The sequence below is a fragment of the Eschrichtius robustus genome, chromosome 8, assembly GCF_028021215.1.
Source record: "Eschrichtius robustus isolate mEscRob2 chromosome 8, mEscRob2.pri, whole genome shotgun sequence".
Taxonomy (NCBI): Eukaryota; Metazoa; Chordata; class Mammalia; order Artiodactyla; family Eschrichtiidae; genus Eschrichtius; species Eschrichtius robustus.
In genome coordinates, this window is record NC_090831.1 from 68057211 (window position 1) to 68080246 (window position 23036).

General features: G+C 37.5%; 1 protein-coding gene across 2 annotated transcripts in view; it reads right to left on the reverse strand.

Moving 5' to 3' along the window:
- Window positions 1–2674: 2674 nt before the first annotated feature.
- UMAD1 (UBAP1-MVB12-associated (UMA) domain containing 1) overlaps window positions 2675–23036 on the reverse strand; it is a 235909-nt gene continuing 215547 nt past the window's right edge. For both annotated transcript variants that reach the window (XM_068550606.1, XM_068550605.1), the window contains exon 4: window positions 2675–4474. In XM_068550606.1, coding sequence (XP_068406707.1) covers window positions 4217–4474 — 258 coding nt within the window. In that variant the 3' untranslated portion in view covers window positions 2675–4216. The remainder of the gene's footprint in view (window positions 4475–23036) is intronic.

A 23036-nucleotide genomic window follows, 5' to 3' on the forward strand; every position in this document is an offset into this window, starting at 1 on the left:
AGTTGTTCTTCTGGGGTTTTATCTTGTTCCTTCATCTGGGACATAATCCTCTGCCATGTCATTTTGTCTAACTTTCTGTGACTGTGGTTTCCATTTCACAGGCTGCAGAGTTGTAGTTCTTCTTGCTTCTCCTCTCTGTGCCCTGGCTGTCTAAGAGGCTTGTGCAGGCTTCCTGGTGAGAGGGACTGGTTCCTGCCCACTGGTGGGTGGAGCTGGGTCTTTTCCCTCTGGTGGGCAGGGCCAAGCTAAGGGGTGTGTTTAGAGGGCTGTGGGCTCAGGAAGACTTTAAGCAGCCTGTCTGCAGATGGGTGGGACAGTGTTCCTGCCCTGTTGGTTTGGCTTGAGGTGTCCCAGCACTGGAGCCTACAGGATGTGGAGTGGGGCCATGTCTTTGTAAGAAAATGGTGGCTTCCAGGAGGGCTCACGCCAATAAAGTGTATTTTAATAGAAGTAATTTACAATGTTTTGTTAATTTCGGGTATATAGCAGTGACTCCATTATACATACACATAAATTTTTTTTCAGATTCTTTTCCATTACAGATTATTACCAGATATTGAGTATAGTTCCCTGTGCTATACAGTAGGTCCTTGTTGTTTACCTATTTTATATATAGTATGTATTTGTTGATCCCCAAATCCTAATTTATCTCCCCCCACCCCCGCTATCCCCTTTGGTAAACCCTAAGTTTGTTTTCTATGTCTGTGAATCTATTTTTGTTTTGTAAGTCAGTTCATTTGTATCATTTTTTTAGATTCCACATATAAGTGATATCATATGATACTGGCTTTACATACTAAGTAAAGTAAGATAGAGAATCTCTAGGTCCATCCATATTGCTGCAACTGGCATTATTTCATCTTTATGGCTGAGTAATATTCTATTGTGTGTGTGTGTGTGTGTGTATGTGTATGTATGTGTATGTATATATATATATGTGTATGTATATATATATGTATATATGTGTGTATGTATGTGTGTGTGTATATATATATATATATATATATATATATATATATATATATATACCACAACTTCCTTATCCATTCATCTGTTGATAGACATTTAGGTTGCTCCCATGTATTGGCTATTGTAAATAGTGCTGCTATGAACATTGGGGTACAGGTATCTTTTTGAATTAGAGTTTTCAATTTATACTGTTTTCAATTTATCATTTTACTTTGAGAAAGAGAAAAAAAGTGTTGGTGTCAATGAATGTTTACTTAAAAAAACCATTTGGGTTTCCAGAATTGTTAACAAGAAATGTGCTCTTGTTAATATTTAATGGTATGATTTTAAAAGTTCAGTTAATTAAAGTTTAATTAAACAGATTAATAAATTGGCCAGAATCTCCTCTCTAATTCTGTTTTTAGGAAAGAATGCAAATGTCGTTAAAGAGAGCTAGAAAAAAAAAGAAAAAAATCATGGAACTTCCTGAATGTATTTTAGGGTTAACAGTAAGATTCAGTAAAATTGCTTGTATATTCTATACCTACAGTACTTTACAATGATAACTTGTATTGAGGAAAAGGACCATGATGCTTGATAAGGAGAGGGAAAAAAGTGTTCCCTATGGAATTCTTAACTAAGGAATTGCAGAAGAGTCAACCAACATATTTTAGCAATATTTTTATTAGTGAGGTATTTAGTATAGAAAAAAATAATGGGGCAGGAGGGATCTACAATATAAATGTAGGTAGCTATATATTTTTATATTACTCGTTAAGCAGTTCAGTTAGTAGGTATTTTGCATTTCATTAGACTGTTGTATGTGTGGTTAGTAATGAGAATTATAAGAGCTCCCTTTCCCAGAACACCTATGGTGTGTTCGAGCTTTATGCTGCCAGGCATTTGACATACACCATCTAAAACCTAACATAACCCTGCAAGATGCATACAATTACTATTTAACTGGAAAAGGAACTAAGGACACAAGAAAGCAAGGGACTAACTCCAAATCCCACAGCTTGTAAGTGAGGGAGCCATTACAAACTCTGGCTGCCTCAAATGCACCAGAGCATACAAGCTTTGTTATAATTCATATTATAATTATTAACACTATTAAAGGAAATATTTATCACTAACTAGGTGACTTAAATCATTTAACCTTTCTAGGCTTCAGGTTTCTCTTTGGTAAAATGGAGTTGGCTAGTTGATTTGTAATGTTCTTCCAGTTTTCAAAAAGTAACATTGATTTAATATAGAGTAAGAAAATTAAAATGGACATTTTTACAATGTTTTTTGTTAAAAATAGGTCATTAACAAACACTGGCCTTTACTAAATCTTGTGATGATGGGGATCTACCTTAAGATGTTCAGGTGATTTTTCCCAAATCTCTAGTCTTATTAAGCCAGGACTAGTGATCTTACCATTTTCTATGTTATTCCTTAAAACTTACATATAAGAGGAAATTTCGTAATTTTCTCTGGACTACAAAAACTATGTACTTAAATCTTGGCCTTTCAAAGAATCAATAACTTGCACTCAGATATGAATAATGCAAAGAAAACCATTTTTCTGATCTGAAAATAATAAAAATATCAGTTTTTTAAAATTCATGTTTATTTAAATATCTTTTATAGATAGACAAATGAAAATACAAGCATATTTATAACATGGTAGACATACATATAAATGAAATGTATAAGTACTTTAGACAAAATTTAACACATAGACAAATTGATAACATGCTTACACTTGACTTTAACATTGGCTGTACATTAACACGGATATTAAAAAAAAGATATGTTTTCACAAAAACAAACTGCTATAAAATGGTCACATTTGTCTTAGTAATAAGTTAGATTTCTTAGACTGATGTTTTATGAAAACTATGTGAAGCTCTAATTTAATCATTCACCTCATATGGTAGCATTATTTGTAAGTGAAGCATATTTCTGTCAATGGAAATGTACGTTTAACTTTTAAATAATATAACATTTTATCAAGACCATGCCACATATATTAAACAAACAACATGCATGACACATTAAAACTTGAATAATTCATGTACCTTTATGCACAGTATTTAGTTTTGCTATGGCACTCTACCTTTGTGAAAAATATATTTAAGATTTGGCACAGAATCAATAAATTGTATTGCCACTAATCAGAACAAATGTGATTTAAATTTTCCATTGCATAGACACCAATGGCAGTTTTCTATTTTAGTTGGAATAAATAACAGATATTCACGAACTAAAAGTCCTGTTTAGGTGTTTTGCCTACACTCTAATTGGAAATGAGTCAGTTGCACTTTTTGTAGCAGTAAAACATTTCCATCTGTATTGTGGCCAACGAATTTCTAAATAAGGGCTTTATCAGCAATAATACATATCATTATGAGATGCTTTTCTTTGGGAGGCAGAGAGGTTGAAAGGAAATATGGATCTCTTCATAAACCGGGAACATAGGTGGTAAGGAGAACAAATGCCAACTGAGGCAGAAGCAGGGAACGTTCTTTGGAAAGCTGGTGAGAGAGCAAACCGTGAAGTAGCAAAAAACAAAGGCAGGAACTCAGGACTCCATCAAGGTGGAAAAGACTGCCATGGGATTAGGAAACCAAAATCTGTCACTCAAAAGAAACAGTATCCAGAGCATTCTTCTTACAGCATTCTTATATCAGCAAACTACCATTGCTTTCTAGGAAAAGTTGTAAATTTCCACATCAATGTCTAAATCAAGACTGAAGAAATTAAGCTAACTAACTGCCAACTTTTTTCTTTTTTTTTTCTGAATTCATTAATAAACACAGTGGAAGGAGAAAGGGGAAAACATTAAGTAAGTAAGTTTCTTCCAAACCAGAGAAGAGAAATCACACTCCCTGTAAGTGGAGACTTCTTCAGTTTCTTGTGGTAACTAAGAAAAATGCCTCAGTTCTTTTTCACAGTTTTTCTAAGATAAATGTGAGGTGTTGTATTTTGAGAGACCGGCTGACGGAATCTACTCCTTCCATAAAACCTTGATAAATTAATATTTGTATTTATTATTAGGGGGAAAAGGAAGTAGTAGATCTTAAGTTTACTTTTTATACAAATATGCTTTATTCTAAAAAAAATAGAGCAATGAATGTAATATTATTTGCTTTATGATCCTTGCTTTTCTGAGGGCCTTTAAGGGCCTTTAAACAGGGAAATGTCAAAAAACATCACACAGGTTAAATAAAAGAGGCAAACTTTTGCCTTAAAGCTGTTAAGGTGCAAACAGACATAAAGATTACGAACCATAGAGCACTGAGTTTTCAAGAGTGAAATCATACCAAAACCTTGATAAGTTTTCGCTGACATCATAGGAGAGTAAGTGGTCGGGAAGGTCACTGATGGTGCCCTGCACGGCCAGCACATGCGGGGCCAAGGTGAAGGGTACGTCGCTCAGAAGCTCGGCCATTAATGAGCTGTTTTCCAGAGTCTGGCCTGCCTTATTTTCCATCTCGGGGCCTGCTACAGTCACACTGGATGAGTTTTCTTTGCCAATCTAAAAATACATATATACTTAAGTCATTTAGACCTTATGGACTTTGAGGTTATATGGCATTAATATATCAAAATGTGGCATTAATATATCAAAGTGATTGAGAAATGTGGAATATATAAACATTCCCAGATTAGAACGCAGCTATTTACTTACTTGAGAAATAAATCCATCTATATCTCTACTAGGTTTTATTTATTTTTTTTAAAATTAATTTATTTATTTTTGGCTGCGCTGGGTCTTTGTTGCTGTCGTGGGCTTTCTCTAGTTGCAGCGAGCGGGGGCTACTCTTCGTTGCGGTGCACGGGCTTCTCACTGCGGTGGCTTCTCTTGTTGCGGCTCACGGGCTCTAGGCGCGCGGGCTTCAGTAGTTGTGGTGCACGGGCTTAGTTGCTCCGCGGCATGTGGGATCTTCCCGGACCAGGGCTCGAACCCGTGTCCCCTGCATTGGCAGGTGGATTCTTAACCACTGCGCCACCAGGGAAGTCCTCTACTAGGTTTTAAAATGAATCCTAAGCCCTACTCTTATTCAGATGGACCACCTATGGGCCCCTCCAATACAAATGGGCCCTCTTGCTGTTTCGCTAGCCCAGATAATGTCCACAAAGTCTTTCTCTGCTTTTCCAAATCTGATGTCAGCTTTCAGGCTCCACAGAATCCCCAGCTTCCTTCTGAAATCTTATATCAACATAGTTCAAAGTGACCTTGCTCACTTGAGAATGACTATGGGGCAAATTGCCCAGGATATTATTTGGCATTTCCTTTACACGTCCTTGCTAGTTGCTGTTTCACGTGCTTATGTCTTATCCCCAACTAGAATCTAGGGTCCTTGAGGGCAAATAATCTATTTTACCTATCTTTGTATTCTCTGTCTTGCATACGTTACTGCTTTACCCTAATACATACTTGGGAATTTACCTCTAATGTGTACCGTACGTAGTGGTTGATAACCTGCCTTTCGCTGGAACTAAAATCCTGTTATGTAAGTTATTCAAATAAGAAGAATTGATACATCTTGTTCAATTTCTTTTAAAGTTGGTATGTCTTGCATACAGCAGTTTACCAAAAGACATGCAGCACTAGGGTGTTCATAGTAGCACTCAATGCAAGCCCTGAGCTGGTAGAGTGAGCTGCTATCCATTCATCAATAGTAGAATGGATAATAAACAGAAGTATATTTACAGCAATGAGAACGAACAACCTGCCACTACAAGCAGCTGAAACCTAGCTCAAACCAGGTCAGGCAAAAACTTATTCCACCCCCCCCCACCCCCCAGTCTCATGCAGAATCAAACTCCCGAGTCTTTACAAGGCCCATTGTGATCTGGCCTCGGGTACTTCTCTGACCTTAGCCCGGCTGGTCTGTCCTTGCTCAGGCCCCTCTAGTTCCACTGTCTCCTTGCCGTGGCTCGTGCACAGTCAGCCTGCTTCTGCCTCGGGCCTTTGTTTTCCAGACCCTCCGCCCAAGAGGTTCTTCTCCCACATAAACACAGGGCTCTTTCCCTCCCCTCCTTCCCAGTGGTGGCCCAAATGTCACCTTCTCAGTGAGGCCTTTCCTGACTGTTTCATTAGACTGTTTCCTGCCACCTCACCTCGTCCACTCCAGCATTCCCTGCCTGCCTCTCCTGCTTCTGTCCTCTCCATAGTCCTTGGCACCTGGTTATAATGGTATATAATTTATTCTGATTATCATACCTCAGAAGCTTAAGGAGTTTTTGTCTCTCATGTTCACTGCTGTATCCCAAATGCCAGGATGAGTGTCTAGCGTTCAGTAAATATTTGTTGAATAAATGAAAGCAGACAAGACTTTTGCCTGAATAGGGCTTATATTATAATGGCTATAAATGCTGATAAATTCCTATCTCTAAATCTAGAGGAGAATGATTTTCTGTGTAAGAAATAACAATTTTGTAAAACTTTTTATGGAAGTGCGAAATACAAACAGAAAGGGGGTACACATCATAAGTGTATAGCTGGCTAAATTTTAACCAGCGAAACACCTATGAGCAACCGCTACCCAGATCAGGAAATAGAAATGACCCTATTTCTATAGGGTCATAGAAAGAGAGTGGTGCTCTCTTTCAGTCACAGTCAACTCCCTGACCCCTAGATCACCATTCCGACTTCTAACAACATAGATTGAGTCACCTATTTTTATATTTTAAATGAAGGTAATCATACATTTTTGTTTGCAGCTTTTTTCACTCAACATTATATGTATGAGATTCATCCATGTTGTTGCATGTGGGATTAAAAATTGTTGAAGAATATATTTTTGCAGAGGAGATACATTCTGACTGATGGCTTAAAAGAATTCTTTGGTTGCCATGTTGACAGCAGGCAGTGAGGGGTACAGGGCCAGGGAAGGAAGTAGGAAGACCAGCTGGGAAAGAGAGATGATGGTGATGTGGATTAGGGATGTGATAGTAAAGGTGAGAGAAAGCGGTTGGGTTTTGGATAGACTTAAAGGTTAAAGTCAATAGGATGTGCTGATGGAATAGATGGTGGGGTGTGAGAACAAGAGCGGAGTCAAGTATGGGGCCAAAGTTTTTGGCCTGAGCAATAAGGATGGGTTCTCCATTCACAGGGATGGGGCTTGGACAGGAAGATCACGAGTTCAGTTTTGGATGTTCCCTGTGCCTAGCAGACATCTACGTGGAGCTGTTAGTGGGCAGAGGGATGTAATTCAAGTCTGGAGCTAGTGCAATCTGGTGGAGAAAGTCGGCTTGGTGTGTGTTTAAAAGAGGATGGGAGGAGAGAAAGTGAAGACAAATACGAGAACAGACTATTTTCCAGACATTATGCTGTAAATGGGAAAAGAGATATGGCCAGTAGCTGGAAAGGGAAGTGGGGTCATGAGGGCTTTCTCTTGATTTTTCTTTTTCTTTTTTAAGTTGGGAGAAACAATGTCTGTTTATATGCTAAAGAGAAGAAGCTCCTAAGAAAGGAAAACTCCACGGAGATTCTGTAGAGAAGGAACTGCTCTCTTCACAGGCATCCCCCAACACCTAGAACAGACGCTCTCAAGAAATACCTGTGTAGTAAAATGACTCTGGATGAATGAAGTTACCAAACACATACCTATCAAGAGTTGTTTTACAGCGTCATGTGAAAATAAAATACCAGAATACTTTTTCTTAGGATGGCAACTAGAACAAATGTAACCTCACCCGGTGATGACAAAGCTTTTTAGAGAGGTCCATGTATGCAATGAATGGACAGAATCTGCTTCCTGAAACCTGACTGGGATTTAAATAGTAAGTGTCCCTGGGTCAGCCGAGAGCACAGGTATCAGTCAGTAATGATGCCACAATTCCAGCTTCTTTAAAGGGCATCACTATACACTGGTTTCCTCAAAGATTACAGATGCACCAGGGCTTTGGTTACCATGGGCCAGCATGGCAGAGTGTTTAAAAACACAGAGCATAGAGCTAGACTACTTGGGTACAAATCCTGCCTATTAATAAGCAAATGGCCTTGGACAAGTTATTCAACTTCTCTGCGTCTGTTTCCTTAGCTGTATTAGGAAATCAATAGTAGTACCTATTTCATAGAATTGTTATGAGAATTATATGAAGTAATATAAGTAGTAAGTAATTTATGAGTAAGCAGAATAATGCTTAGCACATGTTAAAAGTCAGTCATAAATAAAAACTTTAGGAATGTCAGACCCCTCTTGGCTTTAGATAAAGTCTAGGATCCATCCATTTCTTTTGTTTTTTTGACACTCGTGGATGGTTCAAACAATCTTACCTTCCCCTCTCCTCTTATATCTTGTCTTCTCTCTTAATCTCATGGGCAAATGTTCCCTAGATCTGTTGATCGCATCCCATACTTGAACTTTCTTCTCTTTCTCCCTGAGTACAGAATGTTCTCCAGTTTCATTAGCCAAATCATCTCCTTTCTTAAACAAAAGCGTTCTTAAAATCTCACCTTCTCCACTAAAAAGGAGGTATGTTAACCCGGAGCACTCTGCTTTCTAAACATACAACTTCTAAGGTTTACCTCTCTGACAGCAACTAGCATACGTTGAACACTTACTTTGTACCAGGCTCCATCCAAGCGGTCTAAGTATATGAACTCACTTAAGTCTTGCAACAGTAATGTAGGGCGTGTCCTATTACTAGTCTCATGTTAAAAACAAGAGGACACTGAGGCACAGAAAGGTTAAGGAAGTTGTCTCAGGTTACACAGCTAGCTAGTCTGTGGTAAAACTGAGAATCAAACTCAGTGTTCTTGAAACTTCTATATTCTAAGATCCTGTACCTTTCAGCCATGCTTTGGGTAGACTGGCTAACTGGATGAACAAAGCCTCAAAAATTTAGGGGACAGTACTGGAAAATATGACAGTTACTAACATAGCATCTTGGCTTAATTTAGAAGGAAAAAACGACTCTACTAGCTTTTACCTTTAGGAAGAAAGGATTGAGAAAATCATTAAGGTGACAGATCTTAGACTGAGGAAGGATGGAAAAGGAACTATAATTTAAGAGATATTTATCCCTGGAAATGAATCTACCAGTAGCCTGGATAAACCATGGGGAAAACACCATGGACAGTGAAACAAGATTGTCTATGAGTTGATCATGGGTGAAAGGGAGAGATAGGAAGGTACGTGGGCATGTACTACAGTATTCTTTCTACCTTTGTATATGTTTGAAGACTTTCCATAATAGAAAGTTTCCAAAATTTAAATTAAGTTAAAAAATACTGTGGACACAGTGTTCCACTAAAATGCCTCCTAGAAGGCTCTGCATATCAGCGGTGCTATATGTCTTACTCCAGTATCTATTTCTTAACCGATGGCTAAAGTGCCACGTTCCAGTCTCCAAGGAGGCTGCCTGCCCTCTTGGCAGCAAGGGTGAGTGCCATGATGCAGCTGCTGTTGGCATGCTGAGAGTTGGAAGGGGAGAAATTATAAGACAAAATCAGAGTAAGTCACAAAGAAAATGGGAGTCAAAATTCAAGGACCCTACACCCACTAACCCTGATCACTGAGTCCCTAGCTTGGCAGCCAATGGCAGCAGAGGTGGGGGGCTGAAGGCTGAGACAGGTGCATGAGTCCCCCTGCAAAAAGCAGCCTTCTCTCTTAGACACAAAGTCTTTCAATCTCTTTCATTTGCATAATACAATGGGTCTTTAAAGGGAAGAATGAGTATGTTAACCACAATGGAGCAGGAAGAAAAGAGTCAATTAACCTTATGGTTAATAGCCAAATTAAAAAAAAATACTTCAAATATTATGTTCATAAAGCATATTTGTTACTTTTGTGATTAATCCTGTTCACAGAAATGCTGCTATGATAATATTCTTGAATGTAAGTTCCTTCATATAATCTAGCTTTAATACTTCTTTTTCAAATTAACGTTTGCCCTTACACGGGTAAACATGGGTATACCATGTCAGAATCTTTTTTCATCTCAGGGAGAAAATAAATTTCCTTATTTGTATCATGACAACAAACAAAGTTTACAATTAATCAGCTGTTTTCATGTTTGTATAAAAATTATTTCTTGTTCATCAGTTAACCTGTTAAAAATGGGCTGGCCAGGTTTATCTTGGGTTCCTTACATTCTATTATCTTTGTTTCGAATAATTCAAAGTGGTTTATAGGCACTATTCTTCCCTTTCTTGCAGAAGGGCTGTAAAAAATCATGAGGTTCAATCTGTAAGATCTTCTTAGAGCTTAGGAAAAAACACACTCCAAGAGTACAAGGCACATAACACTTTTTAGTAAAGTCTTAGAAAAATGAAGTCACTTTCCCAGAGCAACAGAAGGTTAGTGGCATCCTTGTGAACCTCACTCTTGGGTGTTTGGAAGCAAGGAAATGGAGGTTTAAGAACAGACTACTACATTTTTCCTGGCACAAAGGCTCCACTAACCGCCATGAAATCTATTAAGGGGAGCCAACTTTGCAAACCCGCTAACAATTTGGAGACTTCATCTACTTAGCCATACCAGACTAAAGTATGAATAGTTTATTAATATGAACATCACCTATATTTGGCATCTTTTAAAACCTCCTGCCTTTTTCTGCAACCCGTGTCTCAGATAAGTAGAGATAAAAGTGTCCTATAAAAGCAAAATACTGAAGCATTAAAATTTAGAAACCAGCCTTAACCCCAACAGTAACACAACCTATTAAAAGAACATGAAACCAAGTACAAAACACCCATCTATCACATTCAATTTACATGCAAAGAAGGTAGCTGTATCAACCATACTTCTAGGAAACGAATTATAGTAAGAAGAGGTAATATCCAGCTCTGACTGTCTATGCCTTTAAATTCTATGTCTATAAATAAAAGACATGTTCCCTTGAACAATAGCCTGAACAGGGAACACCGTCACTTTATCTCCTCAGATAACTATCCATTCTATTTTGGCTTCAGCTGCTATCTATCTGCTTGCGTTACATCAGCGTCTTGATGGGGGTGGGGTAGGGGGCAAATCTGAGTCAGAAGCATCAGGGGACAAGAGGTTAGGAAAAGGTGATACAAGCAATGGCACAGTTAAAGCAGTACTCAAGCTTCTTATTTTTTCTAAGAAGTTACTTGCCAATAAATGTCCGGCTAGCTGATAAAAGCCAGAGGATTGGGCTCTGCCACCTACATAAGTCCTAAGCAATAGTCTCCTTTCAATTGGGAGAAATTATATTGCAAAGGTAGAGACTATTTCCTGTTTTTCTGCAAATCCCCACTACCCAGAACAGTCATACCTGCACATGACAAGCACCCATTAAATATTTTGAATGGCGCTGAATCTGGTCCCTTTGTTCCTCCGATACCCTAGACTTGATTTTTAAATTAAGGGGTTGGTCCAAAGAAACAAACAAAAGCCCAGAATACTTTGCCACTGATACAGATAAATTAGGCAGAAGAGAGCTGAAATCACTCAAAACTTCTGTGTTCCATGTGACTTGGCCTCCTAGTTCAAGGATACTACATATTTTGGTAGCAAACTAAGAGGCTAGGTTAGAAAGCAGGTATTTTCTTTGCTCCCCTTTCTTTCTGATTTATGACATCATTTCAGTTTACATTTTGGTTCATTTCTTTTGTTTCATTATTTATTTGCTCCCCTTTTCTCTTCTTTCTTTTTTCCTCAGTGTTTCCACCTGCTCAAGCTTCCTGATTCTCCCATCTTTCTTTAAAAAAGAAAAAAAGTTCTCCTAACTTCCTCTTTTCAGAACTCCAGCTGACTGTAAGTGAAGAAGGAGAAGCAAGCCGGCTGTCACTTGCTTCTGTAATCTGTTCCATGTATTCTTGGAAAAGTGGCTTCACTAAAGCCAGAAAATCTTCTGTACTAGCCAACTGGAGTGGGGGAGCAGTGGAAAGAGGAAAGAGGAGCATTTTAGGAAATGAACCTGGAAGAAACAATGTGTTCAATGTGGGATCCTGTTTAATACTGGTTTTGAAAATACAAAGGGTTGTTCCAGTGATTTTTTTTGAAAAAATATTTAAGAAGTTTATAAAAATTCGTGATCTTTAACCTTAAGCTGTCCAGACATCTCCTATTTTCCCAGTAAGCCTCCCCCATTCGTTCTTTACAGCACGGATTTCACCCCTTCTCTTCTCTCGCCAACACCATCACCTTCCTCCTTGCTGTCAGCAGGTGGCTAGCCTCCTACTTAATAGAGAAAATAGGAACCATCAGCTGAGGATCTCCTCTACCTGCTGTATCCAAAAGACTTATCTACATTTGAAGCCATCTGTGCTGCCCTCCTCCTGCCCAAAGCGAACCCTTCCCCTGTGCTCCACATTCATCTTGGCCCCACTCTTCAAGGACATGGCTTCATCAGTCAGCAGGTGTCCCCTAATTGCTCATCTTTCATATAATCAGTTCACCATTTACAGAAAATCCTCCTCAGGTCTATATGGCCCATTGACATCTCACCCACTGAACTCCCCTCCCACACTATCTTTCTACTTTGTTTCTCAGACGGGCTGAGACCATTGCTGACACTGGCTATCTGCTTCATTCCTCACCCACTGCCATCTGCCTCTATCTCTGCCCCTCCACCGCCACTGATTTCTCCAAGGTTACTCATAATCACTCTTTTGCTAAACTCAGAAGATGACGTGAAGTGCTAAACTTACAGGACCTCTTCGTTGCACTTAAAACAGGTGACTCTTTGAGTTTTTATTTCTTGGCTTCTGTAACACTTGTTAGTTTTTCCTTCTGTCTGTTTTTTTGCCTATTTCTGAAATGGTATTTTCCAGGGCCTCATTTCTGTCCCTTTATTCTTAGTCTCAACACACTTCCCTGGATGAGCTTATCCATATCCAAGGTGCCTACTGCCCTACTCCTCCACCCAAAGTACATAAGTATGTTGATACATGCGTGTGTACACACACACACACACACACACACACCCCAATCTCGAACCCAGCTTTCTATCTAGAGCTCCTAACCCATATGTTCAAACCCTATTATACATTTTCTTTCGGATATTCAATAGGGATCTTAACTCAGTGTGTTCTAAACCTTGCTCTCATCTTTTCCCTAAGTCTACCCCAAACCTAATGCTCTCCTAATAAATATTTTCTGTATTGGTGAAGGGTACTAACACAGTTGCCCAACACAGAAACCTGAATTATCTTCGACTTCTCTTTCCCTCTCACTTCCTCTATCCAGTAAATGACAGAGTCCTACTGACTTTGATGTTTTTAATGTCTCCCCAAGTCCATCCATTTCTCTTTAGGTCCACGGTCATTCTCTTAGTGCAGGCCACCAGGGCCTCCTGCCGTGAATGTTACCAGAGCTGCCCCCTATGCTACATTCTCCCCATCACTGCTGATGTCTAAAACACATGCTCTTCCTTGCTTAAAACTCCTCAGTGCCTTCGGAGAAAAGCACGAACTCCTTATCATAGCACATAAGGTATGATCTGGCCTTGCTCATCCCTCCAGTTTCTTTTATTACCGTTCTCTAAACTCTTTACTCCATTTAAATGATTGCTATTATCCAAACACGCCAGGCTCTCTTTTTAGCTCTGAGCCTTGTCTTAATTTCAATTACTTTTGCCTAAATTAGGACATCTTTCTCTCTTTTACTACTCCCTTCATCTTGCCTATAGGATGCACTTCAGGACTCTTTTAGAAAGATTTCCCCAACTAACTCCTCAAACCTGGGCCATGTCCCTGTCCGTGTGTTCCCTTAACAGTCTGTGCATACCTCTCTCACAGTATACATCATACTGGAATCGAATTCTCTGTCACCCTCATAAAACTATGGGCAGCTCAAAGCCAGGGACAATAGATTTCCTCTCCATTTCCCTAGCAATCAGAGCAATGCCTGGCTCATGATAGGTGATCAATACATGTTTAGCGAATGGCTAAATAATTTAAATTTCTTCATATTATGTTAATCCTGGATTTCTGCATTTGTTTGTTTTTTCCTAATAAGACTTTACCACCTCTTTTCCACAATATCACTGACATGTGATACATGTCAGATAGAACTTAAAACTAGTTTGAGACCCCAGCTACATCTATTTCTTGAAGAAAGAGATGGGTTGTTCTTGACTTGCCAAATGAACCATTTCACAAATAAGTCTCCCAAAGGAAGCTCAGTGAGGTCCTGCCACAATAGAGATGAAACTGTTTGGGAAATATTTTTACCAGAGACCTACCTTTCCTTCACTGAGAGAAGGACAGAAGCTAACCTTAGCTACTCCAAATTCCCCTTAATCAACTGTCTTAGTCTGTTCAGGCTGCTTAGACTAGGTAGCTTATAAACAACAGAAGTTTATTTCTCATGGTTCTGGAGGCTGAGAAGTCCAAGATCAAGGTGCTGGCAGATTCAGTGTGTGGTAAGGCCTGCTTTCTGGCTCACAGACTGCCCTCTTTTCGCTGTAACAGCAAATGGTAGAAGGGTCCAAGGAGCTCCCTGGGGCCTCTTTTATAAGTGCCCTTATCTCATCCATGAGGTCTTTACCCTCGTGACCTAATCACCTCCCAAAGGCCCAGCCTCCAAATACTCTCACACTGGAGATTAGTTTCAACACGAGAATTTGGGGGGGATGCAATCAGTCTATAGCTTCAACCTGCCTTGCTTAAGGAGCCAGTATTTCTCCACAACTATGTGGTACAGTCTGACGGAGCTGCAGGGTAGCCTGTGCTTGGGGGCAGGGGTATGGGGTACAGGGCCAGCAACAGGGCAGCAGGACTAGGTAAGCAGTGTAAGGGGAGGAAAGCCTGAGAGATGACAGCTGAAGAGGTGGGTCGGAGAGGGGATGGGGAGGTAAACGCCATTTACTTAGTTTCTGTTCACCTCTGTCAAAGAGAAAAGCCTCTTTCTTCTTTGGTTTCCATAAAGAGGGATTTTTCTTTAAGCACCCTGGCCTTCTGCCCACCCCCTACTCCTCCCCAAGGAGGTAGAATGAGTTACCTGGTTGGTGGAAGACAGCCAAGGATCCATGTTTCTAGATGGGGGAAATTGAACCACCCAAGATCCTGAGGCCTGGGGAAAGTCTCTTTCTCCTTCTCTCTCTACTTGGACGAGGGGAGACAAGTAACCAGGGTAAGAGTGTGCGCTGTGCTGACTTAAACTTTCCCCACAGTCTAGACATGGGTTATTGGGACTGTGGAAGTCCATTTTAGCTGTTACACCAAGCCGCCTCCTCCAACCTAGGCTCTATCAGTCAAAAGGGTGAGCACCATCTTGCTTCTCTGTTTGCTGGCTCTTTGGTCTTATTTCTCCATTGGCTCAGGATGCAGGTGAGGAAAAGCAGTGCCCTGTATTAGGACGTTAGGACCCCACCAATTTCTACTTCCCAAAGCAACTCCATTTACAGTAAAAAAAAAGAGAGGCATCTTAAACACACCAAAAAATAGAAACAAACCAGCAAAACCAAAGTCATGCAGATATGAAATGATCTGGAAATTTAAAATATAACAAAGTAATGGTTTTTAAAACTTATGTGCCCTATAATGCTCTATGAGACAACTTATTGGTATGATTTTATCAGTTTCATAATTCAGTTAAATCTATGAGATCAGAAAAGTTCCAATCAGAATCTTGGAAAAATGGCAATTAATATTTGTTTAGTGCTTTACATGGTTTTTGAAGTTGTCTCACATGTTATTTCATTTGAGCCTCACAACCCACTAAATATGATTGGGAAGCTATTGCTTCTATTCTCATCTTCCGAGGCTCAGAGTTTAGTGATTATCTACGGTCACACCACTACGAACTGACAAAGACTTGTACTCAGGGTCTCCTGACTTAGAATCTGATGTTCCCACTCCAATACAAAGGTCATCATCAAGAGAAATAATTTTAAAGTTTACCTGTCTGGTTGTTTTATTTTTTAAAGAACTTAAATGTAACAATTTGTCTACGGACAAGTGTTTTCTGGAGTAGAGGATGAAGTTCCAAAAATACAGACTGTGCCACTCTAGAAACAGCGTTTAAAGTAACGGTTCAGCTGAGCATCTTATTACTAGGTTAAATCTACCAAGCTGGATAAAAACTGTAATAGCTTAGAAAACTGTAGCATCTGATCACCGCCAAGGTTACACAGTGGCTTAGGCTTTTGTGCACAAATTCTTCAAGCTTGTTATGCACACCACAGTCCTGAAGAATTTGATATTGCTTATTAGTCACACTGGAACCTACTTAACTTCCCATTTACATAGTTTTATTTATTTCAAGTATCTATTCAACTTCTTCAGAATGCAATGCAACAAGATCATATTTTTTCTAGATAATTTCAAGGGAAAACGATGAAAAATGATCTTGCACATTTCCTCAGCACACTGACTATTAATTTCATTGTAATGATTTTCACTTTGTAAGACAAAGTACTTCAACTGTCTGCATATATAATCAGAAAGAAAATGGAATACTTTTCTATTTTTAAAGCTGGTAAGAGAATATAAATATATATATTTGTTTTTATATAACTAGATGTTTCAATGTATATAATTAGATGTTTATAATTAGATATAAAAACATGTTTTATACTTATATAATATTGATTGAATGGAAATAATACCATAGGATACTAGGAGGAAATACAAGAAGAAAGTAAATCTAAAAATATTAAGTAATAGCTACATGCTGGCTTTTTTGGCATGTGCTTTGATGAAATGAACATTTAATAAATTCATAACCTAAGTATAATACACATTTTTAAGAACAGACATTTAGATTTTAATCAATTCATGTTAAGGTTGTTGTTTGAAGACAGAAAGCTAATCTATTTTGCTGCTCTTTTAACTGCAAAACTTATATTTTGTCGTTGTTTTATCATTATTGTGTAAAAACATAAATACATAATTTTTAGTATGCACTTCAAATTGTCATGTCCATAGCCAGAATCCAAAGACAATTATCAGTAGGATCTCATGCTCACACTGCATATAAACATCTTTCTAATCTCAGGAAACAAATAATTCTTTACGAAATAGAAAAATACTAGTTAAGAAAAGCCTTAGTTTCTTTATAAATTGAATCTGATGTGTGGAATGGTCCACACGCTTGAAAATACTATGGTTGGTGAATACACAATTGTACGTTTTCACACACAGATGCAAGTGAAAAAGAAATGCATCATACCAAGTTGAGTACAGAAATTATGAAGGTAGGCTAATTAAATTCCACTCAGAGGGCATTTGAGTGATAGTGTTACCTAGGTGTGCTGTACCTAACCCAGAACTCCACTAGAAAAACAGTGTTTGGAAAACTGAAGAGGTGAGCAGAAAGCTGTGTCACTTGACTTTGGCTCTCATTTGCAAAAAGGTTATATTTCAAAATAGAAGATGGGGCTGGAAAAGTAAACACAGCTGTGTTTTCTCCACCCCAGTGTGAGAATGAAGGGGCTCTTAGGAGTGGCAGGAGGCTAAGTCCCTTCTAGGTGCACACTCAGAGCCCCAAATAGAATGCTATTATTTCATTTTATGGCTAACTCAGGATAATATTTTTTATTGTGGTAAAATATACACAACATAAAGTTTATCATCCTAACCATTTTTAAGTGTATAATTCAGTGGCACTAAATACATTCACAACGTTGCACAATTAACACCATTATCCATCTCTAGAACTTTTTTATCATCCCAGACAGAAACTTCATTCTGCTCTTGATAATAAGCAACAAACATTTAGGAGTCGAATACAAAAAATACAGGCAGGTACTAATCTTTTAATAATTCACCATTATATTATTAAGAACTCTGACTATATTTTCTCAGGCCAAGGAGTCCACAACAGAGATGAAATCCTATATATCTTCAATAAACAGATGTAGGAAAATTATTATTATAGTATTCCTATTATAATTAGAATAACAATAAATAAGATAAAACATATGAAAATTATCTTGAATGTCAGTACTTGAAAAAAGGCAAATTAAGTTGCATGAGCTGAACTTTGGTAGAGAATCTGAAAGGTACTTCAGAGCACTGTCAAGATTGCTGGCCTAGGTTTGTTGTGGGGTATTTTAATTAGAAGTATCTCTAGGAAATCTGGAGAGCTGTGTTCATTAAGATTTTTTTGTTTTACTCCCATAAATAGTAAGGTGACATGGTAGAATTTTCCTGAAGTTAAGTGGCAAAATCTGATAGAGAGAAGGGGTATAAGAAAGATGTATGTGCATGAAAGAAAGCAATTCATTGGAAGTGAGAATGACTGGTTATCAGCAGTGAAAGTGAGAGTACAGTCCGTCAGCTAAGTGACAGAAATGGAAGATGGGATGTGATAGGAAGAGCGTCACACAGCTCCTTTTTTGGCCACCAGGAGACTTTACCATGGATCAACTTGGTTTTCACGATAGCCAACCCAGGGAGCAGAGAGGCCTCATGGAGGGTGGGAGGAAGAAGTAGCATCATGTAAATCTAGGACCCAGCTATTTGCATGGTGGTTCTTGGTAATCTGAGCACTAGTTTCCAAAGATCTAGTATTTCACCAAAGTTTCTAGGTAGTCAATTTTCAGAACACAGTACAGATTTTCCTTTAGCCTTCTAGAAATAATTGCTATGGCTTCAACTGCCAAAGTGGCCTAAAAATGAACACCTGTAATTTCCAAAAGTGTTCTTAAATGTACAGATTCTACACTCAGAATCCAACAGAGCCTGTTTTCCTCTCCTATGCCTTTTTTGCAGGTGAGTTGATGATGGGAATTCTCTGAAGAAAGTAGATAATTTATGGCTACCCATGAGGATGGAAATAAGGGTTTAGATTATGAACTCTGATATATACTAATAAGTAAATTATATTAGTTACTAGTGACTAATTATATTAACTTCATTTTGGTTCAGTCCTAATGTTCTAATAGTGTACTTATGTCTACTACCACAGATAGTTCACATTTAATGAGCACTTATTTGCCAGTCACTATTCTAAGTTTTTCACCTGTGTTATCTCATTTAATTTTTCCATTTAAGAGACGGGAAATACTGAAACGCAGAGAATTTAGTCTAACTCTAGAATTAGACTTTTAGCTGCTATTCTATTCTGCCTCACAAGTACAACACAGTCTAAGGAAACATCACTTCGTGCCTTTTTAAATGTGGCTTCTAAAGACCAAAAAAGTATCTTCTCCTTCAGAAAGGGTTGTAGTATACTTTTCTAATAATCATACTTTCTTTTTCTTTCAAAACAAAAACAAAAGCACATGGGATGGTAAGATACCAATTAAAAAAAAAAAAAGGAAAGAACATTGGGTGTTGTATTATGTCTCATTTTTATATCTAGCTGGATACGCTAATTCTATGTGGATCTTAGAAACCCTGAAATTACAGACCGCTCAGACTATTTTAATCCCTAAAAGCACCGTTGTGAAGCCTCAGTAATATATTTTTAAAATAACCTTTTTACCTTAACCAAATATATTCCAGTTAAATTTAAGAACCTAAAGTAACCACATACTGGCCTTTGTTCAATGAAGATGACTCTTCCTGAAAACACACCCTCTGTGGTCAATTTTCCAGTGACAGGGACTGACTGCATTCAGTTGCCCACATTTCCCAGCTCATGGTGCTTGGTGAGCAACGGCAAAAAGGTGCCAGGTGGCTGGAAACTGGGTTGCAATTTGTTCTCAGGAAACAGAGAAGATACGTTGCCTTTAACGGGCCCAAACACATGATCTGGGTCTACTTAACATTATTCTTGAACCAACTATGCTAAGAGATTATATCACAGGCAAGAGAAGAGAATGAGAACATTTCCGGGACTCAATATAGTTGCAGACTTCTGGGTGGACCCTTAAATGTAGAAAAAAAGGGAAGTACATCATCACTATTTATGCCCAAAGTAGCACAAATAAAAGTGGTGCTTTCATGCTCAAAGTGCACAGTTGATTTTAAAAAGGCCCACGAGTGCATTTTTACTTCCTATTTATTCAATTGCTTTGAACTAAAACCCAAACAAAAATTGATTAAAGTGTTGTAGTTCAAAATAGAAATTTCATGGTGATTGCTTGAAAAGACATAAAAAAGATCTGGATCATCAACTAGGAAAAGTAAAGCAAATCACAAGTTTTAAAAACAATTTCAAATTTCTGAGTAGCTAATCACTGAGAAGAAAACAAAGAATATTCTCACTTGCACAAAAATTTACCCAATTTATGCTGCTCCTTCAGTTTTCTTTTCCACAACCCAAAAAAGTTAATTTCTTTTTGAAAAGAGACCGGGACAGACAATATACATAAAGTGTATGCTTTTTGTTGCATGACGTTTGTACTGTCTCCTAGTATGATTTACATGAGCTTAGGGAAAATCAATTAATGTAATATATCACATCAATAAAATAAAAAATAAAAACCAATATCATCTCAATAGGCTCAGGAAAAAAGTGTGAAAAAAACCTAATACCCCTTCATGATAAAAACATTCAACAAATTAGGAACTGAAGGGAACTTCCTCAACCTGATAAAGGACATTTACGGAAAAGTCAAGCTGATATCATCTTTATGGTGAAAAACTAGATGCTTTCCCCCTAGGATTTTGAACAAGACAAGGATGTCCACTCTTACCACTTCTATTCAAAATAGTACTAAAGGTTCTAGTCAGGGCAGTCAGGCTATCAATCAACAACAACAACAACAACAAATAATAGATAGATAGCATCCAGATTAGAAAAGAAGTAAAACTATCTCTCTGCACACATAACATGACCTTATTTATAAGAAAATCTAGGAAACCCACCGAAATACTATTACAACTAATAAGTTCAGCAAGGTTGCAAAATACAAGATGAATATGCAAAAATCGGTTGTAGTCATCTGTAGAATCAATGCTGTCCCTATCAGAATCCCAGCCGATTTCTTTGTTGAAGTTGACAAGCTGATCCTAAAATTCATATGGAATTACCAGGTATCCAGAATTGCCAGAACAATCTTGTAAAAGAAGAACAATGTGGGAGGACCCATACTTTCTGATCTCAAAACTCACTACAAAGCAACAGTAATCAAGACAATGTGGGACTTGCATAAGGATACACACATATATTAATGGAATAGAACAAAAAGTCCAGAAGTAAACCGATGTGTCATTGGTCAACTGATTTTTGACAACGGTGCCAACATCATTCAATGGGGAAAGAACAGTCTTTTCAACAAACGATACTGGGATGGCACAGTCACATACAAAGGGAAATTGGACCCTTATAACACACCACATACAAAAATGAACTCAAAATGAATCAAAGTCCTATAAGAGCTAAACTATAAAACTCTTAGAAGAAAAAATAGGGGCAAATCTGCATGGCCTCAAATTTGGCAATGGATTTTTAAATATGACACCAAAGCACAAGCAACAAAAGAAAAAATAGATAAATTAGACCTCATCAAAACTGTAAACTTCTGTGCTTCAAAGGACACTATCAAGAAAGTGAAAAGGCAACCTGTAGAATAGGAGAAAATATTTGCAAATCATATATCTGATAAGGGATATGCATCTAGAATATATAAAAAACTCTTACAACTCAATAATAAAAAAAGATAACCTATTTGAAGAACAGGAAAAGGATCTGAATAGACATTTCTTCAAAGCAGATAAATGGCCAATACGCACGTGAAAAGATGCTTGACATTATTAGCTGTGAAGGAAATGCCAAAAAAAAAGACCCAAAACCCTCAAGATACCTACAGTGAAACACTTCACACCCATTAGGATGGCTATAATCAAAAAGTCAGTAATAACAACTGCTGGCTAGGATGTGGAGAAACTGGAACTATCACACATGCCGGTTGAAATATAAAATGGTGCAGATACTTTGGAAAACTGCTTGGCAGTTTCTCAAACGTTTAAACAGAGAATTATCATAGTCCCGGCAATTCCACTCCTAGATATACACTCAAAAGAATTATAAACAGGTATTCAAAAAAAACCTGTATATTTTTATAATAGCATTATTCATAATAGCCGAAAGGTAGAAACAATCCAGCTGATGAATAGATAAACAAAATGTGGTATATCCACATAATGGAATATTATTCAACAATTAAAGGAATAAAAAGAAATGAAACACTGGTACATGTTTCAAATGGATTACCCTTGAAAACACTATGCTAAGTGAAAGAAGTGAGTCACAAAAGACCACACATATAATTCTACTTATATGAAATATTCAGAAGAGGCAAATCTATTGAGACAGAAAGTAGATTACTGGTGAAAATTTCACCTTTACTTCCAATAGATCAAAGCTACATCTTCAAGTAAAAGGAATACATATTGGTCATAGTGAGTGTTTTTTATTTTCTTGAACCCTCAATCAGACTCATATAGGAAACATTTTCATTCTTTTGCCAACATATTTTTGAAAATCATAAATCCATATTCATTTTAAAATTTCATCTAAGCAGTGTATAATATTTAGATAAACTTGAAAGGAATATTGTAGGTTCTACTATATCTAATGCACTTAAAAACACTAACATATCTTTATAAGCTCTTCCTCTACACTAATTACCATGGCCCAATTCCTTCTCTTCATTTTACTGTTAGCTTCATTGTAGTAATAATCATCCTTAGATACATGAACTTATTGAACTTATGGAAGGAAAAATTAAGCTCTTCTATTAAGAGATACCCTTCTATAAAAATTTACCTTTCAAGTTTAGTAATTATAAAAATTTGTAATATATTTATATTGTTTTGATTATATATTACCAATAATTAAAATAATAATTCAGAAGAAATTTTCTAACACTTGGCCTATAGTCATAGTAGATATATATATACACACACACATATATACACACACATATATATATAAATTTATACCAATATTTTTTGTTGCTAAGAAATATGGTATAGTGATCAATAAAAGACCTTCAAGATAAAGGATTAAACTCAGTGGATAGAAATCTGAGTTCAAGTAGAAAAAGGAATGATGTAAAATTTCTGATTGTTAAAGAGCTTGTGCATGTATTTTTTAGATGGATGATGTCATGTGTCAAATTGCTATGGGATTTCAATTTCATTGGTTATATATGAAAGAATGATAAAATAGTTTTATGTTTAAATGTCAATATTTACAATATGTGGGAAATCCCACCCTTTGCAACTGTTAAAGTTATGATAGAAAATTTTTATGGCATCTTAGTATAAGGAGGTACAT